The following is a 22,151-nucleotide window of genomic DNA, read 5'->3' on the forward strand; positions in this document are numbered from 1 at the left end:
TGACTTGCTCGTGGATGTGGTTTATATTTAAGGGGTGAACAACTGCTGGATAATCAGGAGCAGGCTAAAGTTAGATACAGCACCCGAAGATCATCCAAGTCCTGGAGACAGTCCAGTCTACCTGCTTTCTAGAGCAGAAACCCTGAGTGTTTCTGAATTCATTAGTTATGTCCTGTATTAGCCTGAAAGGTCTCAGGCTACTCACCTGCAGTGACCCATGCTTGCTAAAAAGGGCCTGATGTGGGGCAGTGGGTGTAGATCTCCATGTCCATCCACTCAGCTTTGATCCACAGCTTCCGAAAGGGCTTCCCAGAAAGAGCTCCCCAATGTGGTTGTGAACACGTTCAACAGAAAAGCAGACATCTATTTCCAGAGGTCTTCTGGGGCACCTATCTCTCTCTTACTCTGTAAGGCAATTAAATTATTATCTCAAGTGATTAGAACAGTATAATACTGGTGAAGCAATGCCATAATTAAACAACTAACTCACAGAAAGGGATTTACTGAGGATGCACTGGGTATCATGTAGGATCAGGAACAGTGCAGAATAAGAACAGGAACTCTCCAAGTCAGATCAACCACTTCCCATTTTTCTTTGTTAGCCATCTTTAAAGAATATGTTACATTAAAAATTGAGAAGTACTTTCATCTATAGCACTTTCTGTAGATTAAAGACAACACAAATCAATGTGTGTGACTTTCTTGTTTCAAGAAAACATTCAGCATTTTTCTAAAGGGTTTTTAAAGTTTTTTCCTCACAATATGCAGTTTTGCCCTCTCTGCACCAAGTTTAAATTTTCCCTTTCTCTCTGTTCCTGTAGTTCCCTTAGCTCCAAAACCAAGCAATATAATCTCCTGAACTTCTGCAGATTTGGTCTTCCAAGTGTAACTAACAATCTGCTCTTCCTGAAGTGTATTTCAATAATTCTCAAATTAGATCTCTGAACATGAAAGCACTTTTTCTAACAAACCTCCATACAGAGTACAGAAATGGTGATGAAAGTGAATTTTACTTCAGTTGAGATAATTCGAAGTCTCATCAGATGGCCCTCGCAAGGACTCTATGAACACCACGTCTGCTATAAAAAAATATTTGCGGCATCTTCCATTTAATGTCTAGGTAAAGTATACAATGCAAGATGGATATAATGAACCCAAAGGAACTAAAATGTTGCTCATCAATAATGATTAGTAACATGAAAAGAAGTAGGGCATCGGGGTATAAATGCCACTGCGAAGTGAATAAAAGCAAGGAGTAGCACTGTGCTTCCTGGTGTTGGAATAGGTCAATAACTGAATTTTCTGCATGTAAAATTAAACGTTTGAAGTTTACAGAGGAGATAAAAGTATTCCTCATCTATCCTACATTTACAGTCACATCTCGTCAGTTCTTGTGGACATCTGCAGAAGCCATGCCACCGATAGCTCCCAGGAGTAGTAATGTCACCCTTTTCCAATATTAGACCGGTGACAAAAATAAAAATCCACAATGACTTTGGTGACAGAGAGGCTAGGCCTGACATTGTTTCATACTCCAACCATCAGTCTTTCTTACCAAATTGTTCTATTTTTCTGAAAACACTGAGCACAAAATTCAAAAGTAAAAGATGCAGGTACTCAGGTGGATGTTTTTTTTCCTGTAATCTTTCTTGACTTGTAAACTCACTCTGGTTACCCTGACCACTGTCCTTAACCTTTGCAAAAATAAATGTGGAAAGCCAAAAAAAAAAATTACTAGGAAGTAGAAAAATTCCAGTCTTAAGCAAAATTACATTTACAAGCTACTATAAATATTCACTGTCATGATGACATTACTGAGTACAAACAAGCAAGCAGTATAATGAATGTGGTTACATTAAGATAACAAGAAATTAGATTAGGTTTTTATTGCATCAGAGACTTCACAATACCAAACAAATCACTTAATTGCATGCGTAGGGAAGCAAAAGTAGTTCATATGCCAAAATAACTGAGAATAACCTGGATTTATTTTTTAAATTTATACACATATATGTCATTTTTGTACATAGAATCAACATTTTGCACCTATAGCACACTGCCATCATAGCTTACTGTCGTAGTTCAGCCCCGATCGGACCAGACTACGCAGTCTCTCTCTCACTCCCCCCACCTTCTGAACTGACCTTGGTGTCTGCAGCCGTTCCTCACAACAGGCTGGTAGGTGTCTCTCAGGATCTTTTTTACATCTCATTCACTTCTCATCTCCTCTCCACTTCTTGCAGCCGGGCTGGACCGAGTCGGGCCCAGTCGGCTGCCTGGCGAGAGGCCAGAGGGTGAGGCCTGCAAGGCCCATGAGGCCTGCGCCTCCCCCTCTGCGCCTCTGCCCCCGCTCAGCTTCTTCACATCTTCTCTTCTCTCTCTCTTTTTTTCTGTTTTCCCATTCTTAAATACGTTATCGCAGAGGCATTATCACGAGACATTCTGCTACCAATCGGCTCGGCCTTGGCCAGCAGTGGGTCCGCCCTAGGCCTGGCCAAGTCCCCTGAACAAAGGGGAGCGACTTCTAGCAGTTTCCTACAGAAGCTACCACCTTAGGCCCCCCCTACTAAACAAAACCACAACACTTACAAAAACAAAAAAGTGTAAGGGAAGTACTAATGATGAAAAGACAGTCCATGTGCCCATGGTTACTGACCAAACAAAGGACCATGTCACAGCAAAAGGCACCTAAATCCATTGATGTTTATTTCCAGAACTATTGGTGTTGAGGGTTTTGAATGTGAATAAGAGAAGTGGAAGGAGGGCAGCCAAGCAAAGGGTAATTTTAAGACAAGCAACATGTAATTTATGGGAAAACATTTGCATAGCACTATTGAATAATTAACAAGTGCAAATTTATAGCCAGATGTATGAGGAGCCTGTAAGATGGGGACAGAACCCATTGCCCCTCACTTTCTGGGAGAGGCTGGGGGAAAGGTGGCATATCATGTCATGTTGGCGTGAGGCTGACAACTGGCCAGAAGGTACCAAGAGTTTTTTCTAACCATCAAAACCTCAGAGAATCATTTATTTCAGGAGACAAAGGGTGCTGTATGTCTGAGTCGTAGAAGCTCCAGGATGAAAGATTAAAGATTCTTTAAATATTCTGAAATATCCCTCCTTAGAGAGTGTTAAAGACAACCTGCAGGAGACCAATGCAATCAGGAACATCAGAGACATGTCAAGCTATAATGAGAAAGAGCCGACTGCATTCCTGGTGTAACACTGCCAACATTAGTGGATACTCACCAGGGGACAATTTGTCCCATTTTCGTTATTAGCAGCATCTGTAAGAACTGTTTACCACCTTCTGGCAATACATAATTTCAGATAAAAAGTGGGGAAAAAAATAAAGCACCATATTTTTTATTTAATCAAAAACTCTTTGATTCCCTAGGAAAACAATTCTGGGAAAATATGAAAACAGCTGCTTAGACATTTCAGGAAATGTTTCATTTAGATTACTGAAAGTGTTCAAAGCTTTAATATATTGTTCATTATTCACATAATTTGGAAATGTAAAAGGCATTGAGATTTTTTTGTACTTAAGTAATTAAAAGTGATGTCATTTTTACTCTTATCATTACTATTAAATATTAAGTAAATTAATATTAGTACTTTATAGTTAGTTTTATCTGATGAAATATCCCACATTCTTTATAAACTACTGAGCAACTATTTAAAATATTTTGATGGAAAAGGAGAACCCAGTAACAAATCTGGGTCTAATCTCTCTTGACTTGGCAGAGCAGATAAGCAGAGTAAGACCAGACCTGACAGAATCTTAGAAGGGCAACCTGTAAAAAAAACATGACTGTTGCAGGAAATTAAATAAACTTATGAGTAGGCTGAGCTCTTTCCTCTGACTTAGTACTGAGGCAATGCTCAGAAAGTAAGACAGGCACACTTCTCCTCTCCGTTAGCCATAAAGCCAGGTTTCTTTTGCTACTGATTCAGACATAAGCCATCAGCAAGCACCGGATGCAGGTAGAGGACAGGGCTTTAGTTAAGAGAGGAACAAGTCGATACATGAGAGTAGTATTGTCATTTCCACTCCGTTGAACGCTGACGTAGCAAAGCAAGCAATTCATGTATATGGCAGTTCTAACTCAAACAAAAAAGCCTCTAGACAGAAAACTTCTGGTCCTGATGTTTTCTCCTTGTCGCTCTTCCTCCAAAATGGCTGTGTTCATCTCCTACTTGTCCTCCTACGCACTCAAGTCTTCTGTCTGTGGTGTCTCTTACTCAGTTAGCAATTTACTCTTTGCCTGGGAGTTACGCGAAACAGGTCATGGGTGAGTCATTCTTACACATCCCATGGAGAAGTGCCGCCAACCTGCATGACAGTAGCTTGTGGAAACTAAAAGCCACCCAGAAAACACCTACTAAATTACACCAAATCAGATGCCATCACAGTGACAGATTATAGTGCTGCTCCAGCTCGTTTATCTTGTCTAAATTAGTAGGTCAAGGGAGATTTTCTCCCTTCAAAGAAGGGAGGAAGGTATCTATTAACCTTCAGTGAGATGTATACCTTTGAAAAAAAATTTCTCCCACAATAAAGATGATATTCATAGTCACAAAGTCCAAAACAAATTTAAAACTACATCGTCCCTAAATCTCCGCTGCAGCTTCAACTGAACGTGATATTCTTCACTTCTGCTTGTAAGTTATTTAAGCATTAGTAGTTCATGCTCTATTAAACAAATACTGTCTTCAGTTCCTCCCAGAGGTGAAGGGAGAAAAAAGTAAAATCGTTGCTCTGTCTCTGATTTAGTATGTTTGCAAAATGTTTTGAGATATTTTGGAACAACAGACAGTAAAAGTACGTTATGTTCACATTTAACACATAGGTTTAATATAAAGCTTAAAAGCTACAGAAAAAATATTTATTCAGAAATATTAATAACTCTCTCCAAAATGCAGCTATAACCTCAGAATAAGCGTAAAGGTTTAGTTGTTCTACAGAACAAAATTTTGCAGTTTTCTCCTGTTTATATTTGTTATGGAAAAGCAATCATGTTAGTGCTGGTTGAACAAGTCCAAATGAACCCTTATGGCTCAACACAGCTCTTTAAAAGGTTTTTCTTCTGAGCAACAAATTACTTAAATTACTGCACTTTGCTCTACTCTAGTAATTTTGATGTTTTCCCATAATATTCAAACATTAGAGGAAAGTTGGTTACAATGCCCTCACATCAGTATTCTCCTCACTAGCCAGTGACATATTGCAACAAGGGCTTGTTGACATTAACGTCTACTGAGGCTGAGGATGACTTTCTACATCATTTCATTTCATTTGAAAGAAAAAGCAGGTTAGGTTGGGTTTTGGCTATCTCAGATTGATGGTACTTAAACCTTATAGAAAGTCATTTTGTCAAGTTCTTACTTGCAAGTACTATATTGCCACAGAATATGAATGACAGTTTTATTTCACAGCAGCTTTTGCTTCCAGACTACATAGGTGCTCCCCAGTAAGGTGGCCAGGCACAGTATTGTAAATAAACTGGAGCCAGTGGCCCACCTGGGGTTCTCACACAGCCAAACTTCCCTTTAAGCTGTGGCTACAAGTCTTCTTGCTTAGTTGGCCAAGTTGTCTTTTTCTTAGGGTTTTCTAGGGGAGAGGTGGAAATCCAGTAACACATGTAATATTGCACATCCTAGTGTAGAGATATCTGTATTTATTTATCATTACATGTAACAAATACAGTGATTCACTTTTGTTGAAGTAGGTTCTAACTTGCCATGATTTCTCACTGCAACATTTGGTGTGTGTGTGTGTCCCCCAAAAAAAAAAAAAATAAAAAGGAAAAAAAAGAAAATTTTCTAGAGGGACAATCCATTAATAAATCAGTTCTCTCGTCTCTAGGGAATGAAACAGCAGGCCACTCACTCCCAGATCTCTTCCCCTGAGTGTCCCTCAAATAACTGTTCAATATTGCCCTTTGTGCCTCAGAGGAGCCATGAAAGGTGTTTTCCAACCTGGTTTTGAATGCTGGCCACCTGCCTTATCCTCCTGGACAAGAAACAGCTTATTTGAGCATAGTGGCACATTTTGCACAGAGGCAATCTTGTTACCCAAAAGCGTCTTGCTGCTCCAGGCCATTTGATGTCTTGACTGGCATGCAGTTGATACTTCCCAAATTAGCAAACTATTTCTGTAACTTCAGATGCTCTCAGAGCCTTGCACAAGATCTGGTAATGGCCCACTGCTCTCCACTGCCACTCAGTGAAAAACATTATCTCATGGACAACTGGGAAAGAAGCCTGTAGTTAAGTCAAACACGTTGGTCAGGCCCATGCTCAGTACCACCTCTACCCTGGGGAGGTGTGACAGTGCCATAAAAACCACAAACTTAATTTTCTAAGGACCAAAGTGGCTTGTGTGGTGCTAGCTCAGTTACCTTGCTGGTGCACACAGGCAGCTTCATCCTGCTCAGCGGAGTCCAGACATAATTTTAGAGAAGCAGGCAAAGTGACTTCAATCCCATGCATGATCCCTGATTCAAGTGTTAATCTAAATGGGATTCCCTGGATTTCAGACCTAAAAAGAGCTGGGATGGGGTCTGTGCCTCCCTCATCAGGCACAGCCTGCGGTCCTATACAGGGGGGGCAGCTCTGCAGAGCAGAAGTAAAGAAGCAGCCCATCAAAGCAGATGCTTTTTGTAGGCAAGCTCCTGAGTGCTGATCACTCTACATGCGTGAGCCTTCCTTTTATTTTTTCTTGCTCAAGTGCCAAGCAGGGAGCAGATGGTACATTACTCAGCCTTAACTGGAGGGTAAGAAAGTGTGATTTAAAAAAAAAAAAAATCAGTTGAGACCCTCAGCCCATTTAGATTCCCAGCTCAAAGTTTATTTGTCTTACACAGAACTCGTGCTTTCTCCCCTCTCAAATGCTAATCCTCTCCACACATATGCTCATTATGCAAAAGCATATGACAAACACCATCTGGGAAAATAAATAGCTCCTCAGCTAACCGCACTGCTCCCTCCCTTTATGTCACCCACCTCACTATTGTCTCTCCTATTTTTATCTCCAAGACAGCAATAACTCAATCAAGCTATTAACTTAAAAGTGCCATCTCAGTCAAGTAAGATGCAGATCCCAGGCTGGGCAGTAAAACCCATTCCATTTTTTGAGGTGATGTGCATCTTTATAATTTGAAAGCAGCTGTAGCACTGAGAAAAATAAATACATCTTTTAGAAGACAGTTGATATCACTGAGACATACTAGTCCTGACCTGCAGAAGTCCATGCTTGTTTTTCAGCTAGAAGGTGAGATTTTCTCCCCCCATGAAATATGCAGCTCTTGCCACAAGTTCCACCTTGTTTCCATGGATCCCTGAGATAGTCCTTCATCTCTGACAGATTATTGCTCATACCGTTCAGAGACAGGCAATGGTGCTAAATAGGGAATGACATTAGCCAAGTTCAGTGATTTCTCTAACCTCCATTTAGACAGATAAGAATAGGAGTCGTGCTGTCATTAGTCATGACAAATTCGTTGTCTGCCTGAACATTAATCAAAAGAAATGAGGATCGCATATGCAAGAGAAAGGCATCTCAGAATATTCTGGTTTGTACCAATGGATTAGGAAAATCATCATGATTCAGCAAAGGAGATATCTCTTTAGCTAAATTAAACAGGATCTGCACAATCCAGCCATATTGTGTTGAGGCTAAGTAACCAGGAGAAACACAAAACGCACAGCCAAGAGACTCAGCAGTTGACGCTGTGATATAAAGGCAGAGCTTTGTAAGCACCCTGTAAGAATTGTGGGGCCATAAACACAGCAATATTATATCTGTTTAGAAAAAATATGAGACAGAATTCAATGATGACCTTATCCGAGCCACAAATTCTTGTCAATTATTATATGCTTGTAGGGACATGTTTAATAGATGGCAGAAAGTCCTTCTCATTTGTCCTCAGAGGCAGCACTGATATTGCCCAGCTAAGAAATCCATTATACAGCTACCAAAGAGGCAATTTGATTTCATGAGCACGTGCCTTTATTATTTTAAGAATAATTTAACATCGGCAGAGAAAAGCAGAACCTGTATGAAAAAAAAAAGAACAAGATTTTCAGCATTTGCGGTTACCAGCCCTGTGGTTCTTGCTTCTCTTGGACCTTTTTTTAAGGGGGGAGTGACTTTATTTTTGGTTTTTTTCACCATTGACTCCCCTGGGAGTTTCACCTCATCTAAGACAGAGGAGTTTAAGTCTGGTATGTGATTTAGGTGTTGATGTTACTCAGAATACATATGCCTGCGCAATACACGCTCTGTGCTGCTGAATATGCCCTTAACTTCCTTCTCTTTGTTGTTACAACAGACGAACCAAACTCCTGGAGCGCTCCCTCTGCCACCTCCCCAGGTCTGCCGGAAGTAGCTCTTTCCCTCGACGACATAATCTCACCATTATCTTCATCACACATAGCCCCACCCTCTGACCCTTCTCACCAGATAAGCCCAGAGGCAACATGGGATATCAAGAGGGAACGTGATGTAAGGAAACCAAAGGAGCTTTCGGTGAACGGTCACAAAAAGAAAAGGTTAGGAGAACAAAGAGAAAGGTCAGCAAGTCCTAAAAAGGTAGACAGGTCAAAGCATGAAGAGGCTTCCTGGAAAGTATATTCAGAAGGCAAAAATAAGACCACTGACGGTGGCAGGCCCACCTCAGAAAGCAAAGTGGTGGGACATAGCATTATGATCGAAGCTGGCGCAAGAGAACACGTGTGTGCTGGAACCAGTGATGAACAGTTTGGGAGGCTGAGGAAGCCGGAAAGCAAGAGAGGAGGATCTCTTAGCAAAAAAGAAGATCATAAATCCACAAATACCAGTGAGAAGAAGCCAGCTGCAGCATCCGACCGTGTCAAGCTTGACACAGGTGCTACCAAGACGTACAGTAGCAACCGCTGCAGCTCACCTGGAAGTGATAAGGACCACAGCCAGAGGGACCCTGACGGGAAACCCAGCGAGTTCCCCAGGAAGGGACATCTCCACTCCATTAGCACTCGCAGCACCAACACCACAGTTCGAAAGGCAACGGTCTCCCCAGGGCCATGGAAAATCCCTGGCTCAGATAAGCTACCTAGCGTCCTGAAGTCTGGTACTTCTGCCATGAGCAGATAAGCAAGGGACTGTTGCCCTCTAACTGTCTCAAACTGACGCAGAACATTCTTCTTAGTTTTTGTCTCACATTGGTTTGTTTTAATTTATTTTAACTATCACACATATACACAAAGCGTTGAGGAATGAAAACATTAGCGTGTAATTCCATGACAATGTGCACAGTATCTAATAAGTTCAAAAACATATAGTCAACACGGAGATTTAAAATCTACCCTAAAGTCCCAGTTCCATTTTAGGGACTTTGGCAGCTATGGAAGAAACCAAAACAATATGAAGGACAGTACATCAGAGAAAGATAGTGCAGTGTAGCTTTAGCATTTTTTTCCCACTGCATGAAGGACTTGGATTTCATTCAAACTTTATATCAAGAAACTGGAACAAGTTAGAGCAATCACAAACTGGAACATCGCCTTAAATAAAACTGCACGAAGCAAGCTGAAACCGAGAGAGGATCTTTTCATGGAGCTAAAATGTTGTAAATAAATTGTTCTCGACATATCTAGACAGGGGTTAAAGGGTTTCTTTGAAGCATCGTTCAGAACTGTACACCATGACACGTCTCCACTGTTAACGCTTTGGGATAGTCCTCGTGATACCCTGTAGCATAGTTCACTGGGCGCTACGGGAGGAGTGGGGAATCCAGTGGGTTAGTTTCTGTGATACCATTTCTACTGCCATTTTTGTGAACAAACCATGTTTCTGTACATTGGAAAGGAGTTAGGGTGGAGTTGTATTTGCAAATTATTCGCAAAAGCTATTTACTATAGGTTCCCCAGATCCTGTGAGGTAGCACACAAACCAATTGGTCAGGCTCAAAACCCAGACGTCCGCAAGGCCCTTGCAATGAAAGGAAGAGTGCTACAGAGAAAAAGCTGCAGTTTCCTTAAGGAAAGGCCTTTCCCTCCTGCAGAAAACGAGAGCTTCACTTATCAACAGTGCTATGTTTCATACCCATCTACATTTAGTTTGGACACTCTCACATTTCATCCCCTCAGTTTGGCAGAGCAGGTGCCTTTCAAGCACACGTTAACAATAGTTAGACTGGTTTCTGAAATACGGTTGTCAGTGTCCTCATTCAGTAAATTCAATATATTTCCATTTTTTAAATTGTTTCAATTTTATCATTTCTTCCCTACCTCCTTTTTTTTTTTTTTGTCTTTTTTGTTTTTATCTTTCTTGCTTGTCTGTTTTGAATTTCAAGCCTTAAGTGCCAGGTAAACATTCCAGTCTGCCTTCACAGGAAATAACTCCGAGTTCGGTCAATCAGTCATTATCTTGTTTCAAAAAGATGCGTATGTGTCTGTGTAAACGTGCATATGCTTATTTGTCTGTCAAAATTAAAACAAAATTCTGGGCAATAATACATCGGTAATTAAAAAGAAAATCATAAAGCTAAGCACTGTCAAAAAATCGTATTCAAAAATTATTGTTCTCTAGCAATCTTAGTTCCTCACATGCTCTGCTGAAAAATTAGATTGAGATTGGCTTTGTTCCAAGAAATTAGCACATTACTGTATGTCTCAAACATTGCACTGGACTGAGAAATTTATAGGCATGTTTCTTCCTGTCCAATTATTTGAAAAGCCTCAAGTCAAGGATTTTGCAGCTTTCAAACAATTTTTTTTTTTAGAAAGAAAAATCCATTTATAATTTCTAAAAAAAGCACAAGTCCATGTAGCAGTTTATAAAACTCTTATTAAATGGAAATGAAAAAAATCTTTATCCCCTGCACTAGAATCCAATATAATTTGCCATTAATTTATTGAATCTGATTTCGGACAATGCTTCTGTAGTTTAGATGCACGTCCTGGTATCTTATTTTTATGTATAAAGAAAGCAAACAATGAAATCTGAAAAACAGTTGAGATTATGCTTGCATAAACTCTAATTTGCACAGTTCACAGCTACTTCTTGTGCAGTAATTGCTTTATGCGGCTGTAATCGATAACCTGTGAAGACAGCACATCATCTAAACCCCATTCCAAATAATATTTCTGTGTAGTGTTAGCTGTGAATTTACCCTGTACAGCTCTATCTCTATAAATATAATTCCATGTATTAATAGTCACAGAAAGGCTGTAAGTGAGCAACTATTTTTATGAAACGCACCACTATGGATAAATTAACTTTTACAGAAATCTTGTTTACTGTATGATATTCTAAACCACTGTCAAATAAAATATATATCCAAAAATCTTTTTTTTTTCAATGTACATAGTCTGTATTAATTTTGAGTAATGGGCTTCAGTGTTACACTGAGAAGCAATCATTTACATGCATATGAGTAGAATTAATTAACTACTGCATTATAAAAAAAAGAGAATGCTCCATTTTGCTTTCTTTCTCCAAAATGGGGTACCATTTATGAATATACATGTGGGTGACCAAACAAATTCTATATAGGCAAGTTAAGCCTCATGCTACACAGATGCAGAAAAATCTCCTCCTTGGCAGAGAAGCTTGAACTCTTATTCTCCTTCTAGACCCAGGAGAGCCAGGACCAGGGTGGCCAGACTCCCAGCACTGAGAGACAACTTCTGAGCCTACACCATAGATGCAAAAGGCATCTGGCAGCTCTAACTAGCCCTAGAAATGTTTGTTTGCAAGCTCAGTGAAGCAGGCATAATTTGATTTCCAGTTTACTTTATAGAAACAATGTCTCTGAAAACATGATAAAGGTGTAAAGATAATTGTAACCCGACAGCCTCCTCTGGGGCCTAATCCATCCTCCATCAAACAGAACACGAAAATGCTCCTTACCTTCAGTTAGTCAAAATCATAGAATCATAGAACCATAGAATGGTTAGGGTTGGAAGGGACCTTCAAAGGTCATCTAGTCCAACCCCCCTGCAAGGACCAGGGACATCCCCAACTAGATCAGGTTGCTTAGAGCCTCATCCAGCCTGGCCATGAACATTTCCAGGGATGGGGCATCCACCACCTCTCTGGGCAACCTGTTCCAGTGTTCTACAACTCTCACTGTAAAAAAATTTTTTCCTAATATCTAATCTAAATCTACCCCCCTCTATTTAAAAACCATTACCCTTTGTCCTATCACAACAGGCCCTACTGAACAGCCTCTCCCCATCTTTCTTGTAGGCCCCCTTGAGGTACTGGAAGACCGCTATCGGGTCTCCCTGGAGCCTCCTCTTCTCCAGGCTGAAGAGCCCCAACTCTCTCAGCCTGTCCTCATAGGAAAGGTGCTCCAGCCCTTTTATCATCTTCGTGGCCCTCCTCTGGACCTTCTCCAACTGGTCCAAGTCCTTCTTATGTTGGGCGCTCCAGAACTGGACACAGTAGTCCAGGTGGGGTCTCACCAGGGCAGAGTAGAGGGGGAGAATCACCTCCCTCGACCTGCTGGCCACACTCCTCTTGATGCAGCCCAGGATGCAGTTGGCCTTCTGGGCCGCAGGGGCGCATTGCCTGCTCATGTTAAGCTTCTCGTCCACCAGCACTCCCAAGTCCTTCTCCTCAGGGCTGCTCTCAATCCACTCTCCGCCCAGCCTGTATTTGTGCCTGGGATTGCCATGACCCATGTGCAGGACCTTGCACTTGGCCTGGTTGAACTTCATGAGGTTGGCACGGGCCCACCTCTCCAGCCTGTCAAGGTCCCTCTGGATGGCATCCCTCCCTTCCAACGTGTTGACGGCACCACACAGCTTGGTGTCATCATTGAACTTGCTGAGGGTGCACTCTATCCCACTGTCCATGTCGCCGACAAAGATATTGAACAGGGCCGGGCCCAACACAGACCCCTGAGGGACACCACTCGTGACTGGTGTCCACTTGGACATTGAGTCATTGACCACCACTCTCTGAGTGTGGCCATTCAGCCAACTCCTTACCCACCGAGTGGTCTGTCCATCAAACCCGTGGCTCTATGGTTTAGAGAGAAGGATGTCGTGTGGGACAGTGTCAAAAGCTTTGCACAAGTCCAGGTAGATGATATCCATTGCTCGTCCCTTGTCCACCGATGCTGTGACCCCGTCATAGAAGGCCACCAAATTGGTCAGGCACGATCTGCCCTTGGTGAAGCCATGTTGGCTGTCACCAACCACCTCCTTGCTCTCCATGTGCCTTAGCATGGTTTCCAGGAGAATCTGCTCCGTGACCTTGCCAGGCACAGAGGTGAGGCTGACAGGCCTGTAGTTGCCCAGGTCTTCCTTGTTACCTTTTTTAAAAATTGGGGTTATGTTCCCTCTCTTCCAGTCATCAGGGACCTCACCAGACCACCACGACTTCTCAAATATGATGATAAGTGGCTTGGCAACTTCATCCGCCAGCTCTCTTAGGACCCGCGGATGGATCTTATCAGGTCCAATGGACTTGTGCACTTTCAAGTTCTTCAGATGTTCCCGAACCTGCTTTTCCAGTACAGTGGGCGGTTCTTCATCCTCGCAGTCCCTGCTTGTGCCTTCCACAGCTTGGGTGACGAGACAAGAGCCCTTATCAGTGAAGACTGAGGCAAAAAAGTCATTGAGTACGTCAGCCTTCGCCATGTCCCAGGTAACCACGACACCGGTTTCCTTCCGGAGGGGGCCTACATTCTCCTTGGACTTTCTTTTGTCCCCTAAATACCTATAGAAGGCTTTCTTGTTGCTTTTGACATCCCTGGTCAGATTCAATTCCGTCAGGGCTTTAGCGTTCCTCACCCGATCCCTGGCCACTCGCACAGCCTCTTTGTAGTCCTCCCAGGCTACCTGTCTCCGCTTCCACCCTTCCACTTGCTCATCCACGCAGGCCTCCTGGCCTTTTTGCCTGACTTGTTCTTCATTGGGATGCACCTCTGCTGAGCTTGGAGGAGGTGCTCCTTGAATGTGGACCAACTTTCCTGGGCCCCTCTTCCCTCCAGGGCCGCCTCCCATGGCATTTTGCCCATCAGGTCCCTGAAGAGGCCAAAGTCCACCTTTTTGAAGTCTAGGGCAGAGAGCTTGCCGTGTAGTTTCCTTGCTGCCCCGTGGATCTTGAACTCCACTGTGTCGTGGTCACTGCAGCCAAGGCTGTCCTTCAGTTTCACATCCCCCACCAGCCCCTCCCTGTTGGTGAGCACAAGGTCGAGCATGGCACCCCTCCTTGTCGGCTCCTCTATCGCCTGCAGGAGGAAGTTGTCGTCCACGCACTAGTTTACAGATTGTAGGCAGTACAAGATGCGTCGTCTGGAAAACTACCAATATTTTTCACATAAATATGACTTTTTTAAAATAAATGTTTCCTTTTTCCTTAAAATATTATTTTCTTCAAAAAAATAATTATTTGCCTTCGTACACCCTGAGTCAGCTTCTGCAGAGCCTCATTTTTCAGAAGATTAATGTTCCACATAAAAAATTTTGATCAGCAGAACTAATAACATCATTTTTCATTACAATAAACACATAACAAATTTGAAGCATCTTTAATATTCCAAAAATAGCTGCTGCTCTTTAAATAGGAACCATTTTCATGCTCAGAAATCTGAGTATGGGCCTGATTCAGACCCAGCGGTATCACAGGGAAGTGTGCTGAAGCCATATAGCCTCACCGAGTCTAATTTTTTCCTGTTAATAACATGTTCTTTCTCTTCTAAACATAGTAGTACAGCATTTGCATTGCATTGCCATTCTTATGACCCCTTTTTACCTACTTTTTAATTTCTGTGCTATAATATGTGAAATTGGATGTCTATTTTGACATAGATTCACAGCTCAAAACTGCAATGCATTAATGTAAGTAAGCTTGCCTACATGTGATCAGCAACGCACATTTGGAGGGGTTTTGGCAGAACCTCATAGGCAGATATTGGTGCAGCCCTTTTCATAACCAGTGGCAAATGTTGGCTCTGGGGCTCGCTCGCTCGCCAGGGATTCCTCTGCTCAGTAGCTTTAGGAAGTCCACACAAACCACAGGGCCTGAAAGAGCAGATCTTCAAATAAATCTAATAAAAAAGACAGAAAATTTAACAACTCCCAAAAGGTCTTGCCAAAGATGTCATCTTTTCCTCCAGAAAGGTGCTGGACTGACAGTACTCTTCATTTAGGCACAACAGAGCACAGGCTGCACTGGTTTCACTACACTACCCTCCCTTAAAAAGGAGGGGCATTTGTAGCCCATATAGCTACCTGCAGTGTGGTCTCACTTGTAAGACTGCCAACAATTTAGCACCAGTGTGGATAGCTGTCTGCTAGGAATTAATGCAGAAGTTCAAGTACGGACCCATTTCTTCCCTGATACTTTTCATCTTCCATTTGAATGTGCAGCCAGTCACCACTGCCAAGGACTTCTCATCTCCAGCAAAGATCAGCTTTGGCCTGATTTGCATCATCTCTGCTGACTATGAACATCCCATGCTTAGCCTCCTTTACATGCCATGTGCCCTCAGCACCACCATATCAGTCTTGCATCTCTCCTTTCACAGTTCCCCGCTGCTTTTGTTCTTAATTCTAACTGTGAGATAAGTCCTACCGTCTTGCAGGATTGATTCTTCCATTCTCCATTTCCCCCTTCTATCCCTCAGTACTTTTTGTCCTCCTTTTTTTTTCCTCTTTCCTTCTGGCCCTCTCTCACCAGCTGACGTCATTTGCCGCTCTCAACCTCTACCTCACACTCTTACCTTACACACTCAACCTCTATCTTACCTCAGCCTCTCAGCAGCTCCACATTAGACACCTCTGCTGAGAGGTGCCATGACCAGTTACTGACACTGGCCAAGTCATTAACATACTCCTAGGTGTCATATAAACATATAGACATACCCAGCATCTTGTTCTGAAGCCCAACCCAAATCATCTGCCTTGCCTCCCGAAACCAGCAGCAGTTACTGATTAGACATACTAACTCTACGTGCAGCCACTAACTCCCTTTGCAAGTATGAATAGTGTTTTTTCTTCAATGCTATTATAGCTAAATGTCTGTACTAATAGTGATCCAAGCATTCAGGACAGATTTTGTGGCTGCAACGAGCTATAATCTCTACTGGAACTCTCCAAATTCATTTTACAAAGGCAAGGACAGGCAAAGCCGCAGGCACATTTCTGTCTTAGCCACCGTGCTCTTTCTGTACGCCACTGCTGCAGCAGAAACCCGGGGCCAGAACTGCAGAGGCGTAAGTAAAAGAGCACACCTCAGCTAATGAGGATGTCGCCCTCCATGTTTCTCCTTGCTTGGAGGGAAGCTTTGGTGTGAAGTGAAAAAGTTTCTTGGTACACTGCCATGGAGCTCAAAGTTGGAGAAGGCTTTGGAAATGCCCAGGGATGACTGATCTCATTAGGGATTTACTTCACAGTTCACTTCTGTAAATCTCTAAAAGAGTCCTTTCCCTCTTTTGTCCCCTTGACGCCTAGGATATTTTCTGTAATTGTCGCTAAAAAGGCCACACAGACAAGGCAGGTTGCCTACTCTTATGACTAATAGAGGGCTTGGAGAGCATTTCCACAGCTGTGTCACACAGGGCTCCCACCCCCATGTCTATTAAACTCAAGGACTCCCAAGGCTGTTTCTCCATCTACCACGTCAGAACTGAACATCACCTTTACTTTCACAGCCATCGTCGAAACAGTGAGCCTTTTTAATTAGCCATTACTCCCAGAGGAAAACCCAGTGCACCATCTGGACAGAAAGAGCTGTGCTTTGGGAGGGGCGAGGACTCAAACATCGCCTCTGCCCCAAGCCTCTCGCTGGCCATTACACAGGTCCCCTGCTCAGCATCCAGGACTGACCTCTCCCTTGGAGTAACGGCCTCTTCCCGCTGCCCAAATAAGTATCCATAGGCTCTGCGTAGACCATCACCCTCCTGCAGCCAGCACAGGCATGCTCAGCCCAGTATTCCCAGTCCCCAAGTATTTTTCTTGGTGCATCTAACAACAATGACAGGATTGCACGTTTATCTATCTCCGTAGCTAGTACCTAAACTTAAAGCAATTTTGTAAAAAATACATCCTCAAGATACAGTAACATAAGCAACACATCTGAATTATAGCCAATCTAAAATGATGTTCTGTCCTTTCCTGCCTTTAGTGCCTCTGTGGCAATAAGTCACCCTGCCAGTTCAATTAATCGATAAGGAGAGTTTTCCTTACAAGGTACAAATATATCTCTTTTAGACAGCTGGGGAAACACCAGTGCACAAGTACGCACTCACACACACAAGGGCCTGGAGCCCCACCTTCCACTCCCACTCAGGACCTTCCCAAATATCCGTGTCTGAGATGGGTGGCTGTCCCTCTCAGGAAAAAACCCACATAAGGATGCAGATGGATACAGAGAGCTATTGTCCTTCCACAGATGAACTGCTCTAAGTGTTTTAAAGATAGGAGATATTTAAACCGAAAAAATAAGCAAGAATGGGTGCATGGAGAAAGAAGAGGAGTGACAGGGCTTTCTGTGATGTGGTCGCTTGCTGACCTGCTCTATTTTCAACTTCTTCAAACTTAAAAATGAAAGAAGAGAATCTATCAAACATGACAAATGCTGAAACAAAGCACTGCAAGTTTTGGGGACAGCAAGAAAGGACATTCAGTGATTACACTTCTGAAAAATTAAAAAAAAATTTTTCAAGTGAAAGGCCTGATTAAACACAAGGAGACGGACGGTGCCAGAGCAGAGGAGACCATGCTGTCCTCTGCCCTCCAGGGCAACTCCAGGGTGCTGACGGGCTCTTCCACACAGCCTAACCCTCCAGTATTTCCAGAGGCTGTGGTCCTGTTGAGTGACCTCAGCAGCGTGCTGGCACTCCAGTGACAGCCTAGCAGCTGCAGTTACCTCCCTACAGTGTAGGAAGGTCATCCAACCCCTGTGATGCTTCTCTTGACCTCTGTGCCCCAGGATCACTGCACACCACCAAGGGACGGCCTTGTTGCCCACCCAAAGATGCTGTAGAGGTGGAAGCAGTGGGAAGAGTAACTAAAACACGAACGCTAAATCCAGACCCATGGTGAGAGCCCCGGTGCAGCCGCAGGTTGGAGGAAAGGTTCTAAGCAAGAGCCGAGGCACAGCTGCAGCAGGAGACCCAGCAGCAGTGGTGTCCTTTTACCCCTCCCCTCTCTGTAAACTGGGGCCATTGCTGTCAGTGAAGTCACTTGACTTTTCACACTGTTTTTCTAACATGCTACAAAAACAAATGTAGGTTTTGCTTCCTGGATTGTGCTTTGCTCAAAAGTAGTGAAAAACAACAGGCAACAAAACCAGGCCAAAACACCCTCCCCCGCCATCACCAAGTGACAGGGCTGCCCATAGCTCTGAAGTTTCTATTCATACATATGTATAAAATCAATAATTTTTGGTGGTTTTACTTTTCCAAAGTGATTAAAACTATGCCAAGTGCTTTAACTAAAGTGTTTAAAGAATTGCAGTCCATAAACCAGAAAATTGCTCACCCTGTCTTTAAACCAGCACATACAAAGAGCTACATTCAGGTACCTATTTAATTCAGGAAGGAAATCAGACCTTCCCCTGCATAGCCCACAAAGCTCACCATGTACAAAACACCTATTCCAATTAGCACTTCACTCACTCCAGAAGTTTTTAAAAAATAAGCCCAGCAGGCAATACAAAGCACTGTAATGTGAATATTTCAGAGTACCTCTCAAGCCTCCAACATCATGAACAATACCAATTGATTACTCTTCTATATCACCCCAGGAAAGATGAATGCCAGCGTGTGCCTCCTCCTGAATGACTCCTGTCTCCTGTATCCCTGGTATTGTACGGCTTTTCGGGGTGGTTGCTGGCAGAGACATGCCTGGAGTGCCTCTGTGCCCTGTCAGCTGCAGCAGGTCACAAAGCTGTTTGGAGGCACCTTCCCACACCAGCACTGCAGCATCCGCCCCCCCCCCTGCACCCAGGAGCACAGAGAGCCATCCTACATGGCATCCGACTGAGAGGGGCTGCACGAAAAGCACTGTACCCCCAGGCACGCAGCACTAAGTCCTGTGTTGTGACATCCAACAACTAGCACCTGGCAGCACAAGCCCCAAAACTAGCTTTGTGCCAAGGAGGAGAAGTTTTTTCCCTAACCGCAACCGTTTGTCCCTGTTTGGGGGTGTACAGCCCCCTTAACCTGGCTGCTACTTCACTTGCCACATTGATTTGCAGGCACTCTTCCTGAGAGAGGGCAACTTCAGCAAGGCTTCTGCCCTGACTTCACATCCCAAAATACATTACAGGCTTCACATTTAGCAAAACTGAGAGAGCCCAGCCCCAGGCTCTGCTCATGAAGCATCTCTGGAGGATCAGCAACCTCATTCCCTGCAGGCAGAGTCCTTGAGCAGTCTCTGCCCAGTTCCCCTCTCTCTTCTCTCATCCTGTTCTCTTTATATTGAACATTTTTCACAATGGCATACAAATGCAAATGCAGCCTGAATTGATCCCCTCCATGCCTTCCGTCCCCTAAGGTTAACAAGTAGGTCTCTGCTTTACAGTTTTGTAGGTCCATTACGTTGATTAGCAGCTGCTTCCCAGACTAAATGGCTTTAAAATTAACTCAGAATATTTGATAGATAGTATTTTAAGTCTGATTGTTAAAGTTTTTTGCAAATTACATAGAAATTATTTATCTGTCAGCTTCACTTACAAGCACTAGCATCCCTGAGCTTCACTAGCTACAGCAGAATACCAGCAAGTGCCCCAGCAGTGGGGCTGGAGGTGGCAAGGCACCAGGTGCATTGGGCCTGGATGCCACCAGAGCTCTCCACTCTTAGTCAGACCTTTCCACTTGGATTTCCATGCTCTGCTCTGCAATCCCCATTGTTTATGCTGCTGCTGAAGTCCAAAGGGAGTAAAGGATGGACCAGCCTAGTGACAAATCCCCCTTGATTTCCCCACTCATTTCAGGCATGTTCCTCACATGAGGAGGACCCAGCAAATAACGTGCACAGCAGCATAGAGCTCTGCCACCATAAGCCCAAGAGCAGGTTTGCCTGGGGCAAACTACCATGGAGAATTGTATGCTGATTTTCACCATCCAGGTCTGGATTGCCTCCTGGTGACCTGGCCAACATAGAAAAGTGGTTGGGGACCTCTGATATAGGACTGGCCGTGTAAACATTGTAGGCTCAGATGGAATAAATGGGCCCCACGAGTCAAAGCGGGATGGTATGAGCCGTCGCTATACAACACCAGCAATTACTCTCACATCAAGCTACCAAGCGCAGGAACCTCAGCCTGCGTAGCCTGAGGGACAGTAAGGAACTATTACATCTTTTTTTATAAAATATTGTATTGAAGTAATGGATAAAAAAAAAAGCAAAAGGGCAGTTGTAGCATGTGAAATACGAACTATGAATTGACCCGCTCATTTTAATGGCATCTCTTCCTCCCTTTTCTTGCAGTTAGAGACAGCTTTTGTGTGTCAAAACGCCACCCATGGCCAGCTTGTATAGGATACAAGAATGGTGGGAGCTGCTCTGTGGGAAAGAGGGGAAAAGCGAGATGGAGTGAGCAGCTGCTGATGTTGCTTTGTGCCCTTGAACACCTCACAAGCACCCACACACACGTCTGTGTCAGAGAGAAGCAGGCAGCTCTGTTGCTGGGGCTGAGTCTTCCTCACAGCCTCACCGCTGGGAAAGGACAACTTGGACGTGTGATCTTCATCATCACTCCAGCCCGCAGCAGGCTTGCCGCCGGGTGCTTGGGACCACGCCACTGGCACGCAGGGTGTGCCAGCCATACTGGCATGACCCTGCTAAAGCTCTCTGCTCTGTATACAGAAGTATTTATAGGCAAGAGAAAATAGACTCTATAACCCAGGGTTGATCTTCCAAGCTTTAGCAATAAGCATTACTAGAAAATGCAAACATTGTATTTTTCTACTAAGGTCTTTCAGTAGAAAAGTGATTCACCAGCACAATAAAAAACATAATACTTTAAGAGGAAAAAAAATTGTGCTTTAAGTGGTAAATAATATATATAGTCATCGAATTCTTACAATTAGTTAATATCACACCATTTTAAGAAATTATTGCAAATCATCTTGTAAGTATGTAACCTTAGGGAACTACCAGATATTTTATGATGTCTAATGGAACCAAGGCATGCAAACACAGAATCAAACTGACACAGAAGAAAGTACCAAGCCATAAGAACTCAAATCACAGCAACACAGTTACAAAGACTGACCTATAGCCTAAGTAACCTAATGGCTATATATAACCCAACCCATAAACAGTAAAGAAAACTACAACTACATAAATCTATAAAAATATGATTAGAAAATCAAGTTATAAAAAAAACCACTCAAACTCTGAGTCTTTGGCAGAGAAGAATTATCTTCCTCCGGACTGGTACCTGTCTGGTATCTGGTCAGCCTAACACCAGCTGGGGTCAACTTCACAAGAATAAGATTTTTCAGCCAAAAAGTCCTGTAATTTTTTTTCTCTGTGTGTTCATTATGCAATGACTTTTTTATTAGTTTTCCAGTTTGAAACAGACTTTTTTGAATTTTCTTATTTCTTCCAGCATGACAGTCCACTATTTTGTAAGGGGTCACAGTCAAGAACTCAAAGGACACATAGCCTTAATCAATATTGGGAATTGGTGAGCAATGGCTAAGTCTGTACTGTATAGCAAGGAGCTCTGAAAGCACAAATGTAAGATGGCAGCAGCAGAACTCCCCAAAGGATGCGTTACAGGAACAGGATTACACCGAGGTCCCAAGGTCACAAACACAAAGCACAAATTACTAATTAGCGGGCCCAAAAGTAATGATGTGACCTCAAAAGCTGGGAGGAACCTGTTTTTAGAGCATGGCGAAAAAGCATAGTGTGAAATGTCCTGCATAGGGTAACAGCCCAAAGAAGCAAGAGGGTACAAAATACAGTTGTGGACCCTACAAGAACAGGGTCGAAGGAAGAAGAGGAAAGGAATTGCTCCAGCACCATCTCCCTTGGTTAAGGACTCTACACATGATCAATATTGGTGCATATTTGCAGTGGTTCCTCCATCACCTTCGACAGACAAAGAGCTCTGCCCTTGGATTTCCCATTTGCCACATTCTGCCATTGCAGCTCAGCAGTCGTCTCTGCAAGGCTTTCACTGTATCAGCGGC

At 43.3% G+C, this 22,151-nt stretch overlaps 1 protein-coding gene across 11 annotated transcripts in view; it reads left to right on the forward strand.

Moving 5' to 3' along the window:
- Positions 1-11,326, forward strand: part of MAGI2 (membrane associated guanylate kinase, WW and PDZ domain containing 2) — a 757,279-nt gene extending 745,953 nt beyond the window's left edge. For 9 of the 11 annotated variants that reach the window (XM_086745852.1, XM_086745763.1, XM_086745773.1 and 6 more), the window contains one exon: positions 8,337-11,326. In XM_086745852.1, the coding sequence (XP_086601978.1) occupies positions 8,337-9,136 (800 nt within the window). In that variant the 3' untranslated portion in view covers positions 9,137-11,326. The remainder of the gene's footprint in view (positions 1-8,336) is intronic. The other 2 variants (XM_086745836.1, XM_086745843.1) reach the window with 1 other exon arrangement.
- Positions 11,327-22,151: the final 10,825 nt, after the last annotated feature.

This window comes from Chlamydotis macqueenii, chromosome 1 (genome assembly GCF_036417535.1).
Source record: "Chlamydotis macqueenii isolate bChlMac1 chromosome 1, bChlMac1.mat, whole genome shotgun sequence".
Classification (NCBI taxonomy): domain Eukaryota; kingdom Metazoa; phylum Chordata; class Aves; order Otidiformes; family Otididae; genus Chlamydotis; species Chlamydotis macqueenii.